At 43.7% G+C, this 25,862-nt stretch overlaps 1 protein-coding gene across 4 annotated transcripts in view; it reads left to right on the forward strand.

Moving 5' to 3' along the window:
• Window positions 1–25,862, forward strand: part of FARP1 (FERM, ARH/RhoGEF and pleckstrin domain protein 1) — a 334,084-nt gene that overhangs the window by 275,652 nt on the left and 32,570 nt on the right. For all 4 annotated transcript variants that reach the window (XM_074962873.1, XM_074962880.1, XM_074962867.1 and 1 more), the window contains exon 17: window positions 20,223–20,304. In XM_074962873.1, coding sequence (XP_074818974.1) covers window positions 20,223–20,304 — 82 coding nt within the window. The remainder of the gene's footprint in view (window positions 1–20,222; window positions 20,305–25,862) is intronic.

The raw sequence follows: 25,862 nt of genomic DNA on the forward strand, positions 1-25,862 counted from the left end.
GCAATCTGGATTGCTTTGTAAGCGGGACACAGGCAAACAATATGTGTTTTAATATGGCTAAATGTATAGATCTAGGACAGCAGTCCCCAAACTTTTGAGAGTCGTGCCTCTCCCTACCTGTCTATGCTTCCCCTCCCCCTCCGCTCCGGGGGTGGGAGGGACAAGGGGGGGCATGGCAACAGGGGCAAAGGGACTACAGCTGGATCTGGAATCCCTTCCTCCATCGGGCCTCTCTGTCCCCAGAGAGATATCACCTCAGAGGAACTCAACCACTGGAAGGAGTTTATCACCCGTCCCATACTCAGAATACATCTCCCCTCCAATGGCACCGATGGTACCCCCACTGGAACCAGAATCAGGCTTCTCTCCGTTGAGAGAGTCTGAACCACCTGATGAACCTTTCTTCCCCTACCCTACATGTCCACCAGGAGACCTGCACTGCTTTGGGATCAACCTCCACATCATCTGTCTTGGAGGTGCTGGTACCCCATGCTGTGAGGGCCCCCACAACCACCTATTAATCCTTCCTACTGGCTGTATTGGGGATCTTGGGACCTGTGCTCTCCTGCAGAGTTGATCTGATATGCCAGGGAATCACCACTTGTCTCCCCTCTAAGGGGATGCTCAGATCTGCCCCTGGATCTGCCAGAGGAGGAACATTACTCTCCGGATCCAGTGGTTCTGCTGGAACCAGCAAGACTCCAATTGTCCTGCCCGGATGAAGCAGTGACTCCTACGTCTCCTCTCCCCCTTCTTCCCGCTGATTACTTTAGGCAGTTCCAGGGGGACTGGGTAGCTTCAGATTCCTCTCTCGAGGAGATCCAGGACTCCTAGCACAAACTTTTAGACATCTTTTATGCATCTGGACCCAGCAGAATAGCTCTCCGCATTAATGAAGCCACCCCTGCCATCTGTGCTCCTACCTGCAAAAGGACAGAGAAGCTCTATTACATGCCAGCCAAAGGAGAGGCATTTCTGTGTTCCCATAATGCCATAGATGTACAAGGGAAGTTACAGGCAATTAAGACACGACCCACAGAGTTTACAACAAAATGACACAAGACTTTGGTGGGTACGAGGCAGAGAAGTAGGGTGTTGGCAAAAGACAATGGTAAGGAAAGCCAGTTTTTCAGGAGTGTGGTTTAGGCCAGCTAGCTTGGATGGCTTCTAATAAAGTCACGGTTGTGGTTTTGATCTGCTCACTGGTTGTGTTCTGGGAGGAAAGATTGTAGTTTGAGACACCTTGGACCTACTTTTCAGAAGTGCTGAGCATTCACAATGGAATTAATGGGAGCTGTGAGATCTGGGGGGGGAGGGATAGCTCAGTGTTTGAGCATTGGCCTGCTAAACCCAGGGTTGTGAGTTCAATCCTTGAGGGGGCCATTTGGGATCTGGGGGAAAAATTGGGGATTGGTCCTGCTTTGAGCAGGGGTTTAGACCAAATGACCTCCTGAGGTCTCTTCCAACCCTGATATTCTATGATTCTACTGCTAATGGCTCCAGGTACATATCCAAAAACGGGGGTACCTAAAATCAAAGGCCACTTTTGAAAATGTTGGCCTTAGTTACTCATTCTGCAGTCACCCCTGCAGGTGTTAAGAGTTTTGTCAGCCTACACTTACTATATTTTCTTCTGAAGACAGCATGAAGCTCAGCAAAATTTTCCTCACCTGAATGTAGCCTTGTCTTTTTACTCCCATGTACACACCTAACCCCTGAATCGAGACAGACAGTTGCTGCAGTTTCTCCTCTATGGACTTGATAGTTCTCTCATCAGTGTAGGTACTCTACCTCCCCGAGAGGCAGTAGCTAGGTCAACAGGCAAATTCTTCCATCTACATAGCTCTGTCTACACCAGGAGGCAGGTTGGTTTAACTGCATCACTCAGCGGGTGTGGATTTTTCACACCCCTGAATAATGTAGTTATAGCAAACTAATTTTCTAGTGTAGACCAGGCCTATGTCAACTTCTTTAATTTCTCTGTCTCTAATAATATGTAGGAATGGTGGAACAGTTTCACTGAGGCATGAGACATGAACAAGCTTCATTCTCCAAGGGCTTTGTTACAGGAAAAGAGGGTCTTTGAATAAAAAGATTTGCACTACACGGTGTTTCTAGAACTGTTTGTGGGATCAATATGGGATTTTATATTTTGTTGTGGTGCTTTTTGTGTTTCACAGCTCACCGGTGTGATGGGGAATGAGTGAAATGGGGGGAGGGATAGCTCAGTGGTTTGAGCATTGGCCTGCTAAACCCAGGGTTGTGAGTTCAATCCTTGAGGGGGCCATTTAGGGATCTGGGGCAAAAATTGGGGATTGGTCCTTCTTTGAGCAGGGGGCTGGACTAGATGACCTCCTGAGGTCCCTTCCAACCCTGATATTCTATGATTCTATGAAAGGATGTCGGCAGTTTTTGTTCCCCATTGTCATCTGAATACTAGTCTGGAGAGAGGACCTACATTGGGCTGAAGGAGCAAAGAAGCAGAGTGTGGTGTTGGAATTACATACTTCATTTTAAAGCACCGCTAGCTCCCTCCGTTGATACGGACTTCTCTGTGTGAATTTTATGTGAGGACCAGAATTTAGTTTTTTCAGTGCTGTTCTCTTTTTATTGCTTTGAAACAGTGCTGGCTACTTGGCTGTTACATGTAGTATAGGATCTTGGGCTTTTTAAACTCAGAGATAAATGTAATTAGCTCTACTTAGAGATATTTTTTGTTTGTCTTTGGAAATGTTCTTGTGTTTTGGAAGCTCTTTTCTGGACATAGCCCAGACAAGCTGATGCATTGCCATAGTGCTATGAAGGGTTGTAAACCATCAGTTGAAATGGTTGCTATATCTGCCTGGGTTTTTGATTTACAAAGAGAGAGCCCCAAAACTATTATGGTTTGGCTCAAAGAGGCCCTAACTGTGAACCTTTTTAAAATATACTGGGTTGTTGCAGCTGTGTGGGTGCCCGGATGTGGGAGAGACAAGGTGGGTGAGATCATATCTTTTGTTGGACAGATTTCTGTTGTTGGAAGAGACAAGCTTTCGAGCTTACACAGAGCTCTTCTTCAGGTCTGGGAAATGTGTCACAGCTAAATATAAGGGGAAACAGATTGTTTAACATAAGTAGTTAACACAGTCGTATTTTATCACTTTCCTATGTGAGTTCATTCGAGTGCACAGTGATTGTCTAGTTTCACCCATGTAATAGTTGTTGGGGCATTTAGTGCACTGGATAAGGTTCACCACACGTTGTGATAGTAATCTTTAGGACCCATGGATGTTGAAAGATGTGTTGGGGAGGAGGAGGGATTGATCACTGTAGCAGTGGAGACGTATATATAAGTCTGGTACTGCTTTGAATTGGTGGATCCTGCTCTGTGGGGAGCTTGCTTTTGATGATGAGGTTGGGGGTGTTGTTTGAAGGCCAGAAGAGGGAGTTCAAGAATTATTTCTTTAAGGATGTGGTCCCTGTCGAGTATGGGTTTGTAATTGTTTAATGATACCCCACATGGGTTCCAGTGCCGGGTAGCAGGTGACAACTAGGGGTGTATGGTCGGAGAGGGTTTTATTTCCGTATTAAAGCAGGTTCTCTCAAGGTATTTGGGTGGCCTGTTCCATGATGCATTATACTTCTCTGGTGGAGTGTCCTTGCTGGTGAAGGCGGCTTTAAGTGTGCAAAGGTGTATATCCAGGACTTGCTCCTCAGAGTATATTCTGTGGTATCTGAGTGCCTGGGTGTAGATAACTGATTTCTTCAGGTGTTTGGGGTGGTTACTAGATCTGTGAAGGTAAGTGTGGTGATCTGTGGGTTTCTTGTATATAGTTGTCTGTAGGGTTCCTTTATTGAAGCTGATCGTGATGTCCAGGAAGGTGATGCTAGTGTGGGTGTTTTAGAGAGCGTTTAATAGGTGGTGGTTGCTGAACTTGTGGTGGAAATCTGTGAGGGAGTTTAGGTTGTCAGTCCAGAGGATGAAAATATTATCGACGTATCTCAGGTATATTATTGGTGTTGTGGTGCATTTTATCAGAATTTCTTCCTCAAGGTGGCCCAGAAGAGGCTGGAATACTGGGAGCCATCCTGGTGGCCATAGCTGTACCCATGGTTTGGACAAAGTGTGTGTTGTTGAATGTAAAATCGTTATGGGTGAGGATGAAATGAATGATTTTGGCCATGTGTTTGGGGAGGAATTCTGAGCATTGTCCATTGTCTTGTGGATATTTGAGGTGGGCTGTGATGCTGTGATTGTGAGGGATGTTTGTGTACAGGGAGGTGACATCTGTGGCAGCAGAATGGTGTTCTGAGGGAGGCTGTTAATGTTGCAGAGTTTGTGGAGGTAGTCACTTGTGTCCTGCAGGAAGCTGACCCTTTGTGTGGTGAGAGGTTTGAGGAGGGTTTCTAGGAGTCCTAATATTCCTTCCGTAAGAGTGCTGAGGCCAGCTATGATGGTCTGCCTGGGTTCCCTTGTTTGTGTACCTTGGGAAGCATGTAGAAGGTTCCTGGCGTGAGTTCATGGAGGATGAGGTTGTAGAGTTTCTCCTAGAATTGTTTGGGAAAGGATTTGCTGATATCTTTAAATTCCATATAGGGTCTTTAATGCACCCCATCAATCCCCAGCCAATGGAGCAATTCCCAATTTTTAAGGTCTCACATAGTATTCAATTTGCCTTAGAATGAGGAAGGGCCATCTGAACCCTGCTGAGATCCACAAAGTCTGATACTGACGCTGTTATAACAGTCCTCCAGCTCTAGTAAGTTTAGTGCTCATGCTAGCTAGTGGATCTCGAGTAATTTTTTTCAACTCCTGTCATCTTCTATTTCCTTCTCAATGCCTCATGTGAACCCGCCCTCCAGATGCTGAAATCTGAGAGGTTTTTGCTAACTACTGAGAATACATTTCTGAGCCACATCTGGTAGTACTGAGAGAACAAACTGCAGACTCTAAAGTGCATTAGAACTGGAAGCCAAATTTCTAGTGGGGGGTGGGAGTCGATGTGAGGTACGCAACTTTAGCTGTATATATTTAGAGAATAGCGTAGCGTAGCTGAAGTTGACGTACCTAGATGGACTTACCGTGGCGCCTTCACGGCAGTGAGTCAACTGCTGCCGCCCCCCGTTGACTCCGCTTGCACCTCTCACGGCGCTGAGTTCCGGAGTCAACGGGAGAGCGCTCGGGGATCGATTTATCTCGTCTAGACTAGACGTGGTAAATTGACCCCCGATATGTCGATCGCTACCCACCGATCCAGTGGGTAGTGTAGACCTAGGCTTAGATAATTTCATGGAGGATAGGTCCATCAGTGGCTAATAGCGAAGATGGTCAGGGGTACAACCCATGCTCTGGGTATCCCTAAACCTCTGACTGCTAGAAACTGGGACTGGATGACAGAAAATGGACCGCTTGATAAATTGCCCTGTTCTGTTCACTTCCTCTGAAGCATCTGTCACCAGCCACTGTTGGAAGAGGGGATATTGGGCTAGATGGACCATTAATTAGTCTAACCCAGTATAGCCATTTTTATGTTCTTATTGTCCTCTGCAGTCGTCGTCTACATTTTATACAGGTCTGTAAGCTAACAAGGGGAAGGTGCATATTTATGGATTTGCACCAACTCTCCACTGGCAGAACTTATGAAAGCTCATTTTGAAACTACTTATACAAAACACTGGGAGAGGCATGAGAAGATGAGCTCAGTGTCCCAATCTCTTGCTTGAGAGGGCGTACTGTGACCAGAATGAATAGCCAATTTAATATTTTACATAAACCGCAAAGGAAAACCAATCTTACTTTCAAATATGAGACTACTAACTAAATTCAGCTGTCTCTTCTCCTACTTGTATGTGACTGATGAAAGCCCCCAAGTTACAATACGTCTCCTCTCAAAAAAATAGAGCATGCACAAGTCTTCCTGATCTTCACATTATCCGTCAGCGCCACTGAAATGGAGATGGCTTTTCTGCAGTGTCTGAAACAGACCCAGTACGTTGTAATGCAGATTGCAGTTCTCTTTGCTGTGGCAAACATAGCATCACAACAGGCTATGGGTAAAATTTTCCAGAGCACATAAGTCCCATTTTAAAAAATGGTTATGAACTTTGGAGCATAAGTCTCATCGAAAGTCTCTGGGACTTAGGTTCCTGTGGGCTAAGTATACAGAGGGGACTAAAACTCTGTTGCAACACCTATGTTTAGGCACCCTGCTGCCCAGTAGAATCCACAACCCCAAGTTAGGTTCCCAGGCTCCCCATATAATGCATGGAGAGAGTTAACTGTCTAATAATGGGATCCAGAAAAGCCAGCAAGCTGAGCAGGAAGCTGCCAAGCTAACCAGTAGGAAATGCTGAGGAGAAGGTGGGGGGGTCTAAGACCCTAAAAGGGATTTAGGTGCTTAAGGCTGGGCCAGAGGGAGGTGCCTATCTCCACTTGAGATTCTCAGCTGTGAACCTGCTCCTGGAGTCAGGGCCCCTAAATCCTTGCTCAGAAAAAATGATGGCAGTGCCCCCCATAACCCTTGGCCCAGTAGCTAGTTAGAGCATTCGCCCAGCATGTGGAACAGTCGGGATCAGTTCCCCCATCTGTGGAGCTGGGACTGGAACTTGTGACTCCCTCGCTGTAGACGAGTGCCCAAACCAAGATGGGGGGGGGGCCCTCTTTCAAACTCTCTTGTGAGGAAGATGGTCCATTGTGTAGAAGTAATTAAACAGTCATTGGAACAGGCACTTGAACTCCCAGGGAGTGCCCTAACCACTGGGCTATAGAGTCATTCGCACGGTCTCTGTATATTTACATAAAGTGGAACAGCTTCAGCCACCACCAACACAATTTTGTGTGAGGCCTGATCCGGTAGGTGAGAGAGGCAGGGCAACACCTAATTTGAGGATCCCAACAGAGTTTAGGCATGAGCTAGACACCCTGGTGTCAGGACTTAGGTGGGAGTGTGCATGCCCAGTGGCAGAAATTTAGGCATCATGGGACTTTATCAGCAGACATTTAGGTGCCTATAGAGTTATTAGGTGAGTTCTGAGGATCTAAATTTTGGATTTAGGTGCCTAAGGAAGAGTTAGGCGCCTAAATCTCTTTGTGGATCTAGCCCTAAATGCCTAACTCAAAGTCCCAGTGACTTTCAGAGAGACTTGGTTCCAAAGTGCCTAAATCACTTTTGAAAATAGGACATATGCTACTAAGGCAGCTAGGCACCTTTGAAAATGTCACTCTTTGTCTGTCTTAAATAATTGCACTGGTTTGACTAAATCAATTTAAAAATCAGTCTTATTAAACCCTTAATGTAAAGGTTTCTTTACCCTTTAACCCTTGCTTAAAATGGTTTTGCTTAAGGCTTGTCTGTATAGAGAAATTGTACTGATTTAACTAAGTCTGTTTCAAAATGGGTCTAGTGATAACGGTGCCGCCCCATTGCATGGGCAATCTTACCTCGGCCTAAGAGTGGCTTGTGCAGATTTAGCTTCATTCAATTATCACAAGAGGCCCCGTGGCCTTGGAGCAGCCAGAGATAGAAAATGCTGGTATAAAGCTGGTGGAAGCAGTGTAGTTGCTGCTGCTTCCCCCCCCCCCCCCCAACAGCATAAGGGCAAAAGTGTTGCTGGGAAGGTGAGGAGGCTCTGCCATGTCCAATCCTCCACAGGAGTAAGTTAGCCTCTGCTGGAGAACCGAGTGGCTCAGGATCAGAGAGTTACAACTGCTATCCTATTACACCCACATCCCCACTCGCACAGAATGGAGGATCAAGCCTTCTCATCCATTAGATTATATTAGGTAATAGTATAGTAACCCTGGCTCTGGGACTAGCCCCTGCTGCAGCATAGAGAGAGAGAGCTCAGGAGAGGGCAGTTTGAGCTGGGGTGGGGGCTTGGAAACCACCCGAAGGGGACAGCTGGAAAAAGCTGTGAGAGAAAGAGGGAAGGATGCGGAGCTAGCAGATGACCTGGAGGTGAGGGGATAAAATAGACCAACAGGAGACTAAAAGTAGGGCACTGGGAAATGCGAAGGGGGAAAGAAGGAAAATAGGAAAAGTTTCAGGTCAGGAGAAGCAGGAAGAAAACAGACGTGCGTATGCGAACAGTCAGTATTAGTAGAGGGAATAAAATCCACAGACATACTGGAGAAAGAGTACCAAAGGAAAAAACTGAAAGGAAATATAATTGCTGAAAAAGTGTATTGATCAAACAGCTGTGTTAGATGAAAACAGATCCTGAAAACAGTGAACGCAAAGCCCACCCACAAAGGACATGAAGTAAATGACCAGACAGTGAACATCTGTTGAGGGAATACAGTTCAAAGGTGCCTAATGGACAAGTGAGGGCTCATGAACTGAAGAAACCCCACTTGCAGATAAACTCGAGGAAAAGAGGCACAGCCACAGGGCCACTGAATACAATGAGCACTTCAAACCAAAGAGCATCAAAGAACAGGACAGCAGGAATGGAGCTGGACTTACAGCCAAAGAGAGGAAAAGTTGTTTTTTCTCTCAAGTGACACAGAGTGTTTGAGTAATCTCTTTTGTTCTTGTTAATAACAATGCCTTTGGTATTAACTGCACAGAGTGAGGAAGAGTAGTGTGTGCAAACTCGCAAAGGTTATTGTGTTGATAACCTATAGTTTATTATTATAAAAGTAAGTACTTGGTAAGGTTGTATATTATTTATGCTTCTGGTACAATTTTTGGGGTTTCCCTTATAAAGTTCTAAAAATTTAAAATTCTCCGTTTTGTCTTGGTTTGCCTCTGCCTTGCCTCAAAATTAGCAGAGCCGAGCCAGGTCACTGTAATAGCATGGTAATATTTTCAGTTTTACTTTCTATCTTCTTCTTTTATGCACTCTTAATATCTTGTTTGTATGGAATGGACCAGCTGCATATTCAATCTGATCCAGGTTTCTCACGCACAGCGCTGACTAGGGCTTGGCTTGCACCTCTTAAACCATGGCAGTTGTTGGTGGGGTGTGTCTGGCTGATTTAGTGGTGGCATTGTTGTCCTCTGAAAGATGTACTGTGTAATCTGTCTTGCCTTGGGAGAATAACTGCAATAGAGGTTAAGGAAGAGGAGGGGTTGACGAGAGGAGTCATGAGACAGCCTTTGGTCTAGCAGCATGAGCAGGCTCTTTGTCATCATGTTTCCAAATTGTTTTGTTTTTATCTAATCTCATGTTTTTAGTCTGCCAGGTTTTTTGTGTTCTGTTTAGAAGGCATAGTTTTGACTGGGAACCTTTATGAAATACGACACTTCAATAAGGAATCAGTTGAGAGCTTATATAGAGGCAGGTCTTGCTAGTCTTCATTTATGGTTTTCTGGGAAGCTAACTAGACCAGGTGGAGGTATTATCCCCAAGCCCATAATATTTTTTAGGTCAGTCTTGGGTGACTTTATTGCAAGCAGGGTCACTAACACAATGGTAATTGGTTTCAGAGTGGTAGCCATGTTAGTCTGTATCAGAAAAAAAAAAAAAAAAAAAAAAAAACCTAGGAGTACTTGTGGCACCTTAGAGACTAACAAATTTATTTGGACTAAAACCCACTGAATCAGATGCATGCATTGGAAAATACGGTACGGAGATATATATACACAGAGAACATGAAAAAATGGGTGTTGCCATACCAACTGTAATGAAACTATCAATTAAGGTGGGCTATTATCAGCAGGAGAAAAAAAACTTTTGTCGTGATAATCAGAATGGCCCTGATTTCAAACAGTTGACAAGAAGGTGTGAGTAACAGTAGGGGGAAAATTAGCATGGGGAAATAGTTTTTACTTTTTCCCAGAGCTGTGACTGAATTTTAAGTTGCCTTTTAGGGAATGTGTGTTAATATTATTCCTGATTTATTTTCACCATCAAATTTCCATTTCCTATAAGAGTATTCCCTGGCAGTTTGAGACAGTATGTTCTTGCTACAGAACATACTCTGTCTCTGAAGTAGTGTGGGTTGAGGAAAAATAGAGGAGCTCTGTTCAAAGACCCAAAATAGCTGCTTTCAGAGTCTCTGTATATAGAGCAAACTGGTTGTTTTTAGCATCATATAATATAGTGTTAAAAATTGAATTGCTTATCAATAGAAATAAGCCAGTCTCCTCCTCCAGTCTTAAAATCTTCACAATGACACAGTACTCAGTGTTGTTCAGAATGAAATTTAAGAATATTTTCTGATGTGAAAGAAGTAGAAGAATGCTGCATAAATGTCCTCCCTTATGTTCCTGCTGGTGAAGTTTCTTGTGATCATCAAGCTGCTACACATAGTAACTGAACAGCCAGAACCAGTAGAATCTGTCTGGATACACATGGTCTTCTCTTTATTAAAAATGTTGTGTCTGGTGAGATGGGAGGTTGATCTTGCTGTGTTTGGAGACCTCATTTCTCCACATGCTGTGCACATATATCGTTCCCCAGAATAAGTGTACCTTAAGTAAGTCACTTAAAGGCTGAATGTTTGGAGGATGTTTCTGGAAATTCAGATTCCTTGTCCAGGTTCTTCATTGAACATCTGGTCTTTAAGGCTGAGATGTTCAAAGCTACTTGCAGGATTTGAACGCCCGGCTCCCTATGATAATTGGAAGGCATCCAAATCCCCCAGGCATCTTTGCAAATCTCAGCCTAATTGAATGGAGCCAAAATGTTCACAGGGGGAAAAGAGGGAAAAGACCAACCGGGAAAAGACAGACCCTATGCTAGTTGCTCCTTATGGCTGTCATGAACACCCTTACAGATTATGCCATAATTATAGTACTCATGGCACCAGGTTATTCCCATTATTTTCTGCTAGTGCCTAGAACATGCTGGGTGCTGCACAGAGGCACAGAAAATACCCAGAGCTGAAAAGCTGAGAGCCAAAGACGGACAAAACAAAGGGAAGAGGAAGAGGTGCAGAATGAGTAAAGGGGATCACATGATCATTGGCTAGAGTAATATAATGTTAACCACACAATTAATATTTTTTTGAATTCTCCCCTGGCCAGCTGCAGGGTTCTTTGAGCTCTTTTTTGCTACTACAGCAGTTGTACAAGGGCCGCAGTGGATGGGACAATCCCTCCCACGGTTTGGAGTGAGGTGGGAGTTTTGCCTGCTTTATATTATATCTCCAATAAATATATCACCTTTTATTATAGGCCTCCTTCCTGCCCACAGTACAGTCTTTGCCTTACAGCACCGGGTGTATATGGGGTACCAGCTATTGCCTATTATATAGAATTAAAAGAGTCAGAATTCACCTCCTGATGAAAACTCTTAATACCCAGGCCCTGAGTTGAGAACTCTATATCCTGTCATTGGCAGATCAATTCCATGTTCAAACAGTGATCCGTGAAAACAAAGAGCAAACAGAAGTATTTTGCCACTGACACACAACAAATGAGCCTCTTTTTCCCTCAGCAAACTATGAGATATCATTCAGAGCACAGCACAGGGAGGACTCTATTGTCTGCTTCTGTGTCTTATGCTGTGAAAGAAATAAGACAGCACAAGGGGTTAATTTTATTCTCTCTGCATTGTTTCTTTGGGTGGAGGGGAGAAAGGTTTACCATAGAGAAATCTTTCACTTTGTACACGCTTCTTCCTGAGCGCATTTCCCTCCAGAGTAATTTGTTTATCCTGTTGACCCCGTAGCTGTTTCCATCAGACTTTTCTCCAGAGTGGAGCAGCACCCAAAACTCATTTCCCTGAGATCAGACAAACACAGGAAACGTTCTCTAAGATGTTTCATTTATCGTTATCGTTATTTTATGTATTACTGGCGTGCCTTGAAGCTTCAGTCATGGCCTAGGACCCCATTGTGCACTGTGTGGATGGATTTAAGGTCTGTTGAGCTCTGAGGCGTCTGCTCAGTGCTTCTTGTATCCACAGATTGGTGGGTCTGTGTTTAGTCTGTCACTCTTTGTAGAGGTCTTGGGAGGATTCCAAACCCTGGAGTCTCCAGGGGAACTTCCCTGTTGCTCATCTGATCCGGCATGGGGGACAGAGGGGGCAGCAAATCCTGGGAGCCTGTGGAAGGGAATTGGCAGGGAAAGGGAGCAGGCAGCACAGGAAGCCATAAGTGAATGCTTTGGAGGGAACAGGGAGAGCTAGTCAGGCACTCAGGTGCTCTAAGGATCAGTAACCTCCTGACTTCATAGCAGCTTTTAAGACTTGACCAGAGCCAGTAAGGAGCTGGCTTCCATTGCCATCTCCTTCCCCTTTTCCTTCCTTGTGCGAGCGGCAGTGCTGCATCCTCCCCAAGATCTGTGTCTCCCTGGGTGGAGAAGGAGGCAAGAAGTTCCCCATAAAGAGCCACCGTAGCAGTAGGAAAGGAGAAGGGGGAAGCTTTGCTAAGGATGCCTGTTTTTGTTGGACATATTTCTGGAGGTTTCATCACTTGACATAATCTTTAATTAAAAATAAATCTTTAATTCCTGGCAACCCCAGCGTGATGCTGAGTTGGAGCTTCTCCATGCGTTCCTTTCTCCATGGGTCTTCCTGAGCCTTGAGGTTTGAAGGCTCAGACTTTCCTCGCTGAAACAGTGTTTATTGGAAGTGCTACAGGGCTCGCCTTGTGAGGTTTCTTGGAGCCTCTTTACCCTCATGTGGGTGTTACTGAAGGAGTGGGTGCCATGGTCCTTTAAAATAAACAAACAAATACCATTTGGAGGCTAGGTTATTAATACTTTTTCAAACCCATTGTTCTAAATACAACATTGCTCTCAGACCACTTAATAAAGTAAGAGAAAAGTAGCATCCTTAAGGAAATCCACTAGGTTGCTTCAGAGAAAAACACAAGCAAAAATATTCCAATCCCACTGTACCATGACACCTACTCAGTCAGCTCCCCACATTAAACAGGACAGGATAGATCCTCAACCCCTACTCTATCCTTCCTCCTACATGGACAGACAGATGCTGTAACAGTGACTGGAGATTTCACTTGCACAGGGGAATCTCTGATCAGCTCTATGCCACCTGCTCCCACTGCTCTCCTCCCCTGGCACAGTGGCATTGCTGAGAGTGTATCGGGACAGAAGGGAATGAGCCTGGCTTTGCTGTGCTCTGGTATTCTGGGATGGCTGAATGCAACTGTTCCAGGGGCCATGACTTAGATAAGATTGCTCTAACTTGCACTAGGGGCAAAATGGGTTTTCTGCTGGTCTGAGAATCAGTAAAGGGGTTGGGTAGAAAGCTGGCAGATCTGGCCCTTGAATCTCAAATTACTAAAATTTATGGTAATTAAATGCCCCCAAACTTGGTTATCCCAGAGTGAAGGTTCCCTGATGGTGCCACATGCCTTTCTGGAATGTCAAGTTCAGCTGTGCGCAAACCTTGGAAAATCGAGCAATACAACATTAAGGGATGTGCCACTCCCACAACACAACCTTAACTAGTCCCATGGATCTGGCAATAGCCACTGGAATGGTTCGGTAAGGGGGTGCCAGGGTAAGAAGACATAAAGAATGACTACGAATGTGCCATTGTTTGTGTGGTGTTGCGTTCCATAGATTTGAACTGCAGCATGTATTTGCCTGCACTCTGACTGCCTGTACTGTGTTAGGTGTAGCTGTACTGAGCGGGGGAAGGAGTAGTTGGAGCGGGTTACTGTGATATGAAGAGAGGTGCATGTGTACTTCAAAAGATCAAGTATGCCTCATTTCAGCACTGAATTCTGTAGGTTGTATCAGTACTAGGCACGGGGTATGCTTGTGTTGTGTACTGTCAGCATTCCCGACGGTAGACTCCAGGGCTCAGTGAGAATATAAGAACTGCCATACTGGGTCAGACCAAAGGTCCATCTAGCCCAGTATCCTGTCTTCCAACAGTGGCCAATGCCAGATGCTTCAGAGGGAGTGAACAGAACAGGTAATCATCAAGTGATTCATCCCCTGTCACCCATTCCCAGCTTCCGGCAAACATAGGCTAGGGATACCATCCCTACCCATCCTGGCTAATAGCCATTGACGAACCAATTCTCCATGAACGTATCTAGTTCTTTTTTGAACCCTGTTATAGTCTTGGCCTTCACAACATCCTTTGGCAAGGAGTTCCACAGATTGACTGTGCTTTGTGTGAAAAAATATTTCCTTTTGTTTGTTTTAAAACTGCTGCCTATTAATTGCATTCGGTGACCCCTACTGAGGAGTAACTGAAAGTAGTGGCTAAGACAGAATCGTCATGGCAAGGGGAAGGGGTTGTTACATTTAGCAAGGTGGTAGTTCTTTGTGTGGGGTAGGCTCAGTGTTTGAGTGTAGGCCAGGTGTAGGTAGCTCCTGTTTGTTATACCTGACGTAAACACACGTTTTGCCTTAGCAAAGAGAAAGTTTCAGACTCTGTCCTACAGTGTGTGTGTGTGCTCTGTTCCCAAAGTGTTCTGTTGCTTTTGTGAGGGTACAGTGCTAGTGTGTGTGTTATCAGCACATTGGGGTATTACTCATTTAGGGCAGAGTTAAGGGGAGGAGGGCAGTGCTTTACCTTAAATCTGTATTTCCTGGCTTTCAGAGCTTTGTAGCTTAGCTAACTTTCTGGAAGAGCATAAGGCACCATTGGGCAACTGAACTCTGCATTAATGAAGATTTGGGGCATTTAATTTTCTTGGGTTTTTAAAAATTAATTTTCTCGGCGTCCCCCATCTACCACAACCCAGCTCTCCCCGTCCAGCGCCTCGGGCTCCTTGGCAATGATCACGCCAGTCACAGGATGCACTGGCTGCATGCTAGTGCCTTCAGTGCCCCTGCATCATCTCTCACCTCCTTACACATCTAGAAAAACCTGGTTCTCCCTCTTCCCCGGGGGAGAGGCAGGCATTGTCAGGGGGTCACAGGGTGAGGAACTGGGGAGAGGATGCAGGGACTAGAATGGAGTCGGTGGGGTCATGTTTTGAAGGGGAGGGCAATCGTAGGGGGCATGGATGGTTGGGTGTTCGGGGGGGGGGAAAGAGCTGAAGCCCCACCAGCATCCCACACTGCACAGCTCTGACCCTCTCCTTCCTGTCCCATTCTTCCCTGCACTGCTTCAACACTTCCCCACACATTCCCCCTCACTGCTTCAACTCCCCATGCTCCCCTCCACTGTTCCAACACTGCAGTGACTCCTCCCACATTCCCTCCTGGGAATGCCATTGCTCTGATCACCCCCAGGCTCCCTGCTGCTCCAAGTCCCAACACATGCATGCACACACCGCTCTGAGCCCCCCGCATTCATACCAACTCCACTTTCCTCCTTGGCACTCCATGCTCCTTGTAAGCTTAAGGAGGTGGGAAGGTGATGGGGTTGTGAGGAGTGCAAGGACCAGCTAGAGACAGAAGGGGCAGGAGAATGAAGCTGCAGAGTCCCTACCCCAGATCTGGGCTTGGTGTATTGGGAAGAGGTTCTACACATCCATCTGCAGCACAGGAGGCTCAGAGAGGTGTGAAGGGGTCCATTTATCTCAATTAGATGTTCTCAGATGAATGAGAGCATCCCATGGAGATGAATACAGTGTGAAACAATAGCTCTGAAAGGTGTGAACTGCTCCATTTTTCTGAGGGTGTTCTCATCCCCTCTGCTCCAGTTTCAGCACTTGTGGGCTTGTGCCATGCACTGGCCTTCCATAGCTCCTCACCCCACTCTCAGCACTATGTGCTTGGTGCATGCTTCAAGCAAACCTGTTCCCAGCTCCCAAGTATGTATTATGGTACCAAGCCAAATGCTTTACAGAAGTCTAAATATATTACATCAATGCTATTACCTTTATCAGCCAAACTTGTAATCTCACCAAAAAAGTTATCAAGTTAGTTTGACAGGATCTGTTTTCCATAAACTCATGTTGATTGGCATTAATTATATTACCTTTAACTCTTTATTAATTAAGTTCCATATCAGCCACTTCAGTAATTTGCTCAAGGTTGATTTCAGGCTCACAGGACTGTAATTACCTGGGTTGTCCTGCTAACCCTTTTAAAATATTGGTACACCATTCGCTTTCTTTCAGGCCTCTGGAACTTTCCCAGCATTCCAAGCTTTATTGAAAATCAAAATTAATTGTCCAGAGAGCACCTCAGCCAGCTCTTTTAAAACTCTTGGATTCAAGCTATCTGGAAGTGCTCATTTTAAAAGTGCCTAGCTTTAGTAGCAGCAGCTAAATATCTTCCCAACTTACTGTTGGAATGGCAAGGCTTTCATCATTATCATCGCGATATGACTACATCATCTGGCTTTTTCCAAAATATAGAACAGAAATATTTATTGAACATTTCTGCCTTATCTGTATTATTGACAATTCTTCCATTTCCATCTAATAATAGGGCAATACTACTGTTAGGATTCTTTTTATTCCTTAATATACTTAAGGACAATAAGAAGTTTGTTTTGTTTTTTTAACTCTACTAACCTTAGATTTCCCCTTGTGTCCTTGTAATTTGTACATTGGTTCAATTGCTTCAACTACTGCAGGAGAATTCCCTGTGTGTTTAATAACTTAACAGACAAAATCCAGCACTTGAGCTCCATCAAACAATAGCTTTTTTTATACTTTTAAAAATAATCAAACAGTTTCATAATGGCAAAGAAATTTTAAATTTTGTATTTACAGACTTTATTTCATTCTAATGAGAGAAGCTTTTTAGTACTAGGAGGAAGCCTTTTAAGACTGTAGCTTTAGGAATATCAGGGCATATAAGCAAGGTTCAATGTCATTCCTTCTCTGTTACAAAAAAAACCCCTAAAACTAACTAACAAAGGTGTGTTTAGCAGTTGAGAGGTCAGCTTCTTTCTGCCAGGCTCAGATCTCATGGTGATACAGTGGTACAAATATCTAAACAGGCAGATAAAGCTATCTGGTTTAGGTATTTATAAGGCCCGTATTGTCTTTGTGGCTAAGTGGTGGTATGGTATCAGGTTTCAAGATCTAAAAGAGGGGTTTCAATAAAGTTGTGAATAATATGTTGCAGTTACTTCTATTTTGTAGAAATGTTATTGTTTGGAGGAGTCACACACTGTTAGAATCTTGATATTAGAGAACCACAAATGATTGTGTGGTGGGGGTTTGTTTTTGTTTTTAAATCTTTAATTGCCCGACTGTTCAGAAATTCATTTTTGCGGTGGAAGATTTAACATCTGTGTGGGAGGAAGTTGCAAGCAAAGAGGATGGACAAGGGCTTAGGGACTGGCTGTTGAGCTATCCTATCTGCCTGCTTTGTAAGGCTTCACAACAGTCTAGGTTTTTTGTCCATTTTAGTGGGATGCCAGCTACTATTGAGATTATCATCATCTCTGTTGGCTTATCATCATCTCTTATTGAGCTATTGCAATGGGTTCAGTCCTTCATCACGCTGCCAGCCTCTTTGGGAGAGAAATGCATCTTTTATGGACTACCTGTCCTACTAATCCCCCACCTTCCCTGCCACACTGAGTCAGTTCTCATGAGCTACACAGAAAGATTTGAAAACCACCAGGCTGTTGAGAGGAGCTTTGGGCAACTGTGATGGTGAAGTGTAGAAAGGAAGTACTCCGGCTACAGGATTTGGGTTGTTTCAGGTGACTGAATAATGGAGCATTGGCAGAGTGCACTGGCTGTAATGGGGTAGGGATAAACTTTTAGGCTGCAAGGAGCTAACTTGTTTAGTGAAGTATTTCACCAAGGGCCTGATCCAAAGCCCAGGAAGTCAATGGGAGCCCTTACATAGATGTGGCCAGGCCTCCTATAGCTAGTGGACAGTATATAAAGAAATCTTCCAGGGCAGATTTCAGCCAGACTAAGCATAGAATCAACACCAGCAAAGCAATTCTCTCATCAGAATAATTCTGTAAAATTGTAGTTAATATCTCTCTTGGCAGTAAGCCAACAAGGTACCAAGCTGCTGACGTTCATTTAATTGAATTAAATGCAGGAACATGAAAAGGATTTTAAACAATGACAAAAAATTAGGGAGGAGAATAATGGTTATAAAGCAAGAGTTCTTCTGTTGATAGTCACCCAGCACCCACGTCACTGCTGGCAGTAATTTTCTTCTTTTGTTTTGGACATTTCTGAGAATTTTGTGCAACTGTAAAAGCGTAGAACGTCCAGGCAAGCTTGCTGAGAGTTGCCTGCAAATTTAGTGCATGTCCCCTTTGACTAAGGCTTCAGTGAGAGAAAAGTTTTAATCATAACTTGAGGAGAAATTTCAGCAGGGGAAATTGTTGGATGAAAAACAGAGTCAGGAAGGAGAACTATGTACTTGGGGAGGAGGAAGGGACTTGCTAGTGTAAAGCTCAGTAGAGAAGCAAGCTTGTATTTCTTTCCCTCCTCAGGTCATGTGGAAACTTTAATATTCTGATGGTCATATGCACCTCTATTATCTTTTGCAGAAGACCCCAATCTCCCAGATATATCTGACACATTTTGAGTAGACAGAATGAAAGACAAGCTGGTTATTTAAACTACAGCTTTTGCCAACCTGGCAGAGCTAATTAGAAGTCATGGTTACACAAGACTAACATCCTATTTCTCACCCCAGTGTAACTTCTGATTTCAAAGAACTTAAACTATCTTGTCATGAACTGCTGAAATAAGCATGTTCGCTTGAAGCTACTGCAGGGGGGAATTAATACAACAGAAAATAATTAAAGACAGCATATAAAACCACTCAATGGTGTTCAGTGCCACTTGAGACGAACCTGAAGCAATTTAACATAACCCTGTATAGCTATTTGTCGTCTGTGGGGTAAATTGAAGGATATTACTGTTCTGCATTATGTGCTGCACCCTCCATATTTTTCAGTAAGAGAAGAATGCACAAAAGACTATCCAGCGTAGCCATTAACCACAAATGCATACATCTTTACAAAATAATATCTCCCCGAATATTTTTACATTTGATTATAATAGAGGGATTATGAAAAACCCATTTTCTCTCTCTATTCTATGGGTATCCTTTAGCTACACATACATCTTCAGTAATTCACTGATTGTAGAATATGTCTGACAACACTCCGTTTGTTAAGGAATGCAAAGATTTATGATTTTGTCTTCTATTTATTCATACTTCAGTGCAAATAGAATTTTCCTAAAGTAAAAATCTAGATGTGTTTGAATGAGATGAATAACTACAGGTGAATGAAAATCGAGAAATGTGTTTAGTTTTAAATCAGAGATCTGAACATTTCCTCGAGTTAAATTTGATCTCATCATTGTTATTTTAGATCTCAGATGTCTGCCTTTTTGGTCTGTGCAGCTCCTTCAGTAGAATTGTACACGTTCACCCCAGGGATGAATTCGACATTCCCCCACCCCCCAACCTCACACTTGGTAGTTTAACAAAATTTAAAAATCTGAGGCCATTGAGTGAGAATATGCTAACAATTGAAGCTGCACTGAGGAAGACTTTGTTCCTTCATTTTTTTTTTTAACTAGGCTGTCAGCCTGTGCTTCCCTCATCCCCCTAGTGGTTGTTCCTGTCTGTTTTGAAATGCTCAGCTCAGACCAGTTCAATTCAATGACCATTAGAATCTTAAATTCATTAATTTCCTTCACTGTTCTCTGGGGTGATGTATTTTTATGATTTTGGGAAATTGAATGTGTATCGCCTTTAATTCTGCCCCCCCAGCCCCATATCTCTCTCTCACACATTTAGAAACAAATAATCCTTTGTCACCAGGAGTTATGGTTATCCCAAACTGAGTGCCCACTGCAACATGCATTAGCACTGGCTAAAGGAAGTCTAGGCTGATTGGGGCGGTGGTTGCATTATTTTTAAATATGAAAAAGGAGAGACTTGACAGGAATGTTCCCTGTGAATATGTGACACTTCTGTAATGAATCTGGATGCCGGGCAACCTTGTGGGCTGCTTCCCCTTCCAACAGTAGAAGGGTTCTTAGAACATACACATCAGCAGTCTCTGCTGGGGATACAATTCTTGGTTTTTAACAAAAAAAATTTCTTCTTCCTCCTTTTTACAATCAATGCCCAATGAACTGCAATAGCATTTTAAAGTCTTCCCTATTTGTCCTCCTGCCCCCCAACTTTCCCTATTTATAGCTTTAAAAATGTTGGCAATTTTCCTTAAAAGCCTAATGGTTTTTTTAGGTTCATGCCCTCTCTGATGTTACTAGTACAAGCCAATTTAGATGAAGAATGTACTCTACATGGGAATTAACAGTACATTAAGAAGCTTCTTCATGGGTTTTTGAGCTAGAGAATATAGAATTTTAGGATTTTGAAAGAAATAAGTTATTGAGTTTCTTGGTGCTCTACAAGTGATTATGCTGTTATATTGCATGACTGAAGTTTTGATATTTCTGTTGCTGACAGGGAAGGCCGCTCCAATGCTCACATTAAAGGAGATTACCAAAGAATTGGTGATGTTATGCTAAAGAACATTCAGAGTATGAAGGTAGGAATGATCCTAGAACCACTAAGCTTTGGTATGGGTCAGAATCAACGTGCTTTTCATGTAAATATCGTGCTGCCATTTGTGCTGCTTTTGACTATTGTGTGAGCTTTTCTTTAAAAGGTTTAATTGAATGAATTTCTAAATGTTTAGGCAGAGTTTGAGTGTTGCAAGCCCTTTGATTTTTTTAGTGATCAAAAAATCCTTAGGAGCATTACACACAAAATCAGGAGAAGATTTTCAAACACAGTAAACTTTCAGATGAGGAGACAAAATGAGATCCCGTTTTATGTGCGCAAATAGAGATGAGAGCACAGAATAGGTAATTGTGCCTGCAAGTATGCCTGCAAGTAGGACACTTGCAGAAGCAACAGCTATACAATGGTATATACCGACTAGACACATTTGCAAACCTAACTTTTTGGGAAGCTGGTCCTAGATATTCTTCCCCCCACCCCCCCTTTTTTTTTTCCTTTTGAAGCTTTGTTTGTGCTTCTACAATTCTAGATTGGCTGTGATACTTTTAATAAATGACAGCGTAGGTAACATTGTTTTTTGAAAACCAAAACAAAAAGGCCAATACAATGTCTCTGTTTTCTATAGTACGCCACAGGAACATTTTGCAGACCATTTTTATACAGTGCACGTCTACAGTAGCATTGTGGAAGTAGCATATTACTGATCAGTGCAGTAAAGAATATAGGGTTACATAAAAGCCTCTAAAGACACCAGGGAGGCCATTACAATCTAGGCCAGTAACACATGTTTATATTATTAACAACACATGTGGGTCCAGTCCTGATAATTGCATATCATTTTCTCTTTAAAAAATTGCTTTAGAGTTATCTATGTAACCTTAGCTATCCACACTGAGCACTGTAATAGCAGAATGCCTGACAAAAGAGCTATGTGCAGTGTTGTTGTAGCCCTGTCGGTCCCAGGATATGAGAGAGACAAGGTGGGTGAGGTAATATCTTCTATTGGACCTACTTCTCGAAAGCTTGTCTCTCTCAGCAACAGAAGTCGGGCCAATAAAAGAGATTCCCTCTCCTACCTTTGACAAAAGAGAGAGTCACTTACACAGGGCCTTTCATCCAAGGATCTTGAAGTGTTTTTAAAGATATTAGCTAGCTCTTCCTGCTCATTAATCCCCTTTCTGATGCACTTGCTAGCTGCAGTACCAGACTTCAATTCCACAGCAGAGAGAAGGGCTACTAAGTCCCCATTGCCAAGTAGGTGGAGGTGATCACAATTCAGGGCAGCTGGACCTCTGTCTACCCATAGTGGTACAGCAAGGGCACCCATTCTCAGGCTTCCAGCTCCCCAGCAGTTGCCTTTCTTGCATGGAAACCTACGTGTCTCTCCCTTCCGAGCAGGGTATCCCCAGGCTGCACAGTCCCCTGCCTTCACCGTGTTATTCCCAGCAGAGACAGGTTCCCTAAGCACACCAGCTTGCTTTCCCTTCAGGGACAGTTAATGCCCACAGTTGTAAGTTACCACGCAGCTCTTTTTATGCAAGCCTATTTTATTCTTAAGGTAAAAGCAGTACAGAGAGAACACATTAAAAACAATGAAAGAATCTACACACATCCTAAGAAGCTTGCCAGCGATCAGTGCAACCCTAACATGGGCTCTGATTTACGCATCCTTCCAGGCCCCACCTAAGGGTTTCCTTGTGGTTTCAAGCTCATCACAGCTTCAGCTCAGAGGAAGCACACAGTCTTATGAGATCTCAGTTGGCCCAGTCCTTTCAACCTTTCCCTAAGGATTGGGGCCCTCCATAGACCAGGGGTCCAATCTGTTTGCTGGGTCAGAAGAAAGGCCCCGAGCCTGTTTAAAACCAGGGTATTGATCCAAGTGTGATGGGTTGGATCACAGGAACCCCCTTGGGGCTGCCAACTGATGTGCCAAAACTACTTCTGTCCCTGCTTTGCCTGCTTTGCCTGCCAGCTTGAGACTCCAGCACCCTGTCTCGTTGAGCCAGACATGCCAGTCTGCTCCAACACAGACCCAGGGTCTGAACCACATGCCCCAAAGCTGCAGACTTAGCTGAAAGCAACTTAAGAAATGTTCCTGTCTTTAACACTCAGATGCCCAACTCCCAAAGGGATCCAAACCCCAAATAAATCCATTTTACCATGTATAAAGCTTATACAGGGTAAACTCATAAATTGTTCACCCTCTATAACAGTAATAGAGAGAGATGCACAGCTGTTCCCCCCCCCCCAGTATTATTAATTAACCCAGAATATATATTAAGTAAAAAGTAATTTTATTAAATACAGAAAATAGGATTGAAGTGGTTCCAAGTAGTAACAGACAGAACAAAGTGAATTACCAAGCAAAATAAAATAAAACACGCAAGTCTAAGCCTAGTACAGTAATAAAACTGAATAAAGATAAAATCTCACCCTCAGAGATGTTTCAATAAGTTTCTTTCACAGACTCGACGCCTTCCTAGTCTGGGCACAATCCTTTCCCCAATACAGCCCTTGTTCCGGCTCAGGTGGTAGCTAGGAGATTTCTCATGATGTCCACCCCCTTTGTTCTGTTCCACCCACTTATATATCTTTTGCATAAGGCGGGAATCCTTTGTCCCTCTGGATTCCCACCCCTCTTCTCAATGGAAAATCACCAAGTTAAAGATGAATTCCAGTTCAAGTGACGTGATCACATGTCACTGTAAGACTTTATTACCCACTTTCCAGCCCACAGGTATACAGGAAGACTTACAAGTAAACAGCCATTTACAGGTAATTGTCCTGGTTAATGGGAGCCATCAAGATTCCAAACCACCATTAATGGCCCACACTTTCCATAACTACAATAGGACCTCAGAGCCATATTTCATATTTCTAGTTTGAGATACAAGAGTGATACATTTATACAAATAGGATGATCACACGCAGTAGATCATAAGCTTTGTAATGATTCCTTACAAGAGACCCTTTGCATGAAGTATATTCCAGTTACATCATATTCACACTCATTAGCATATTTTTATAAAATCATATAGAGTGCAATGTCACACCCTCCTCCTGAACTTACTGCCAGAGGCTTGGACACTGATCATGGCAGAGGCAGTTTACCTAAAATTCGTTTTTGGGCTCCCCTCTGGGGCAGACACTCCTGTGTCCCCCAAAAGGGAAAGAGACCCTGATCCAGCTGTGGGCTTACAGCTACCAGCTATGACAGACCTTTCACTGGCCAGCAAAATCCCTCCCCCTTTCACTCAGGTTGGGCTTGCTTCCAGCTACAGAGTCCTTGGGGTTTGTTCCCACCGCAGCAGTCACCAGGACCCCCACTTCCAGCTCCAGGATACATGTCTCTATGCACCTCTTCCACTCCATTACAGCCAGTTCGTGCTTCTGGGTCTCAATTTGCTTTGTCTTTTAAGTCCAGGGTTTGCTGGTGGCCAGCCTTTTCTTTTCCCAGGGCAGCCTTTTCCCGGGCAAATTGTACATCAGTTTCCATTGGTCTTTCCTTTAGACTGTCACTCGATGAGCTGTAATACCACAAAGAACCCCCTCCTGCCGGAACAGGCCCCCCTCCACTCCTGTCAGCTTCAGCACAGACACAGAGGTTGGGCCACACCCGTCTGCAGTTCATTGAAACTGAGCTGCACTGAGCTCAGGGGATTCTTAGTTAACAGAGACTTTCCCAGTGCCCAGTGTTCGGCCTTTCTGAGCAATTTGCAACTTGTGTAGTTCTAGCTTCTTCTGATCTTCACTCTTTCTTACTTTGCTTCCTTTTCTATCCCTATTTCCCTTACCCGAAATAAGCAAACAGAAAATAACAAACCAGTAACCACTTTGTTTGTTTTCCAGCCACCACGCTTAACTCACTTAAAATCACTACTAGTATCTCAAAGCAATCAGCTGTGCACAGATCCTGCTCGACTACGCCATGATGATAGGTTGGATCACAGAAACCCCTTTGGGACTGCCAACTGATGTGCCAAAACTACTTCTGCCCCTGCTTTCCATGCCAGCTTGGGACTCCAGCACCTTGTCTTGCTGAGCCAGACATGCCAGTCTGCTCCAACACAGACCCACGTGCCCCAAAGCTGCAGACTTAGCTGAAAGCAACTTAAGAAATGTTCCTGTCTTTAACCCTCAGATACCCAACTCCCAATGGGGTCCAAACCTCAAATAAATCCGTTTTACCCTGTAAAGCTTATCCAGGATAAACTCATAAATTGTCCGCCCTCTATAACACTGATAGAGAGATATGCACAGCTGTTGCCCCCCCCCCCCCCCCCCCAGGTATTAATACATACTCTGGGTTAATTAATAAGTAAAAAGTGATTTTATTAAATACAGAAAGTAGGATTTAAGTGATTCCAAGTAGTAACAGACAGAACAAAGTGAATTACCAAGCAAAATAAAACATGCAAGTCTGTGTCTAATACAGTAAGAAACTGAATACAGATAAAAACCTCACCCTTAGAGAAGTTCCAGTAAGCTTCCTTTTACAGACTACTCACCTTCTAGTCTGGGTCTAGCAATCACTCTCACCCCCTGTAGTTACTGTCCTTTGTTCCAGTTTCTTTCAGGTATCCTTGGGGGTCAAGAGGCTATCTCTTGAGCCAGCTGAAGACAAAATGGAGGGGTCTTCCAGGGGTTTAAATAGACTTCACTTTTGTGGGTGGAGACCCCCTTCTCTCTCCTATGCAAAGTCCAGCTCCAGGATGGAGTTTTGGAGTCACATGGGCAAGTCACGCGTCCATGCATGACTCGGAACTTACGGGTGGCAGCCTTGGTTCACATGCTTCCTTGAACGTCCTCAGGTAGATTTCTTATGTGGATTGGAGCATTCCAAGATTCATTGTCCTTTGTGTTTCTTGATTGGGTACCTAATTTGCACATTCCTTTCTCAGGGAACTGACCAAAAGCTCTACTAAGGCTACTTAGACATCAAGCCAGTACACAGCCAATATTCATAACTTTGAATACAAAAATGATACATACATACAAATAGGATTAATAGATTTAGTAGATCATAACCTTTACATAGATATGTTACATGGCATATGTAGCATAAAACATATTCCAATTATGTCATATATATATTCATAAGCATATTTCCATAAAGCCTTATGGGGGCACCGTCACACCAAGAATCCTTTTTTTGTCTGTTGGTCCCCAGAGATTTCTAGTTTGTGTGCACATTTCCAGGGGGTGGCTTCAAAGAGCTGATAACTGAGGAATTACATTAGCAACCCCCTCCTCCTAGAGGAATTACACACCATTCTGTAATAACACATGCATCATTGCTTTTTTAATACAATGGACCTCAAAGGTATTAGACCTAGTACAATGAGATTTAACTTAATTCAGTACAATTTATCTTTAATGCCATAAGGTTTGTCCAGGATATTGTCAGTCAGTCACCATGGTATTCTAATTTTAGGGACAGATAAGCTGTGACACAAAGGGTGAGAGCCATGCTAAGGATCACACAGCAAATCAGTGACAAAGCTAAAAATAGAAATTGGGAATTCTGATTCACAATCCACTGCTGTAGCTAATAGGCCACTTTGTCACTGACAGACCTGCCAT

The sequence above is a fragment of the Natator depressus genome, chromosome 1, assembly GCF_965152275.1.
Source record: "Natator depressus isolate rNatDep1 chromosome 1, rNatDep2.hap1, whole genome shotgun sequence".
NCBI classification, from domain to species: Eukaryota; Metazoa; Chordata; order Testudines; family Cheloniidae; genus Natator; species Natator depressus.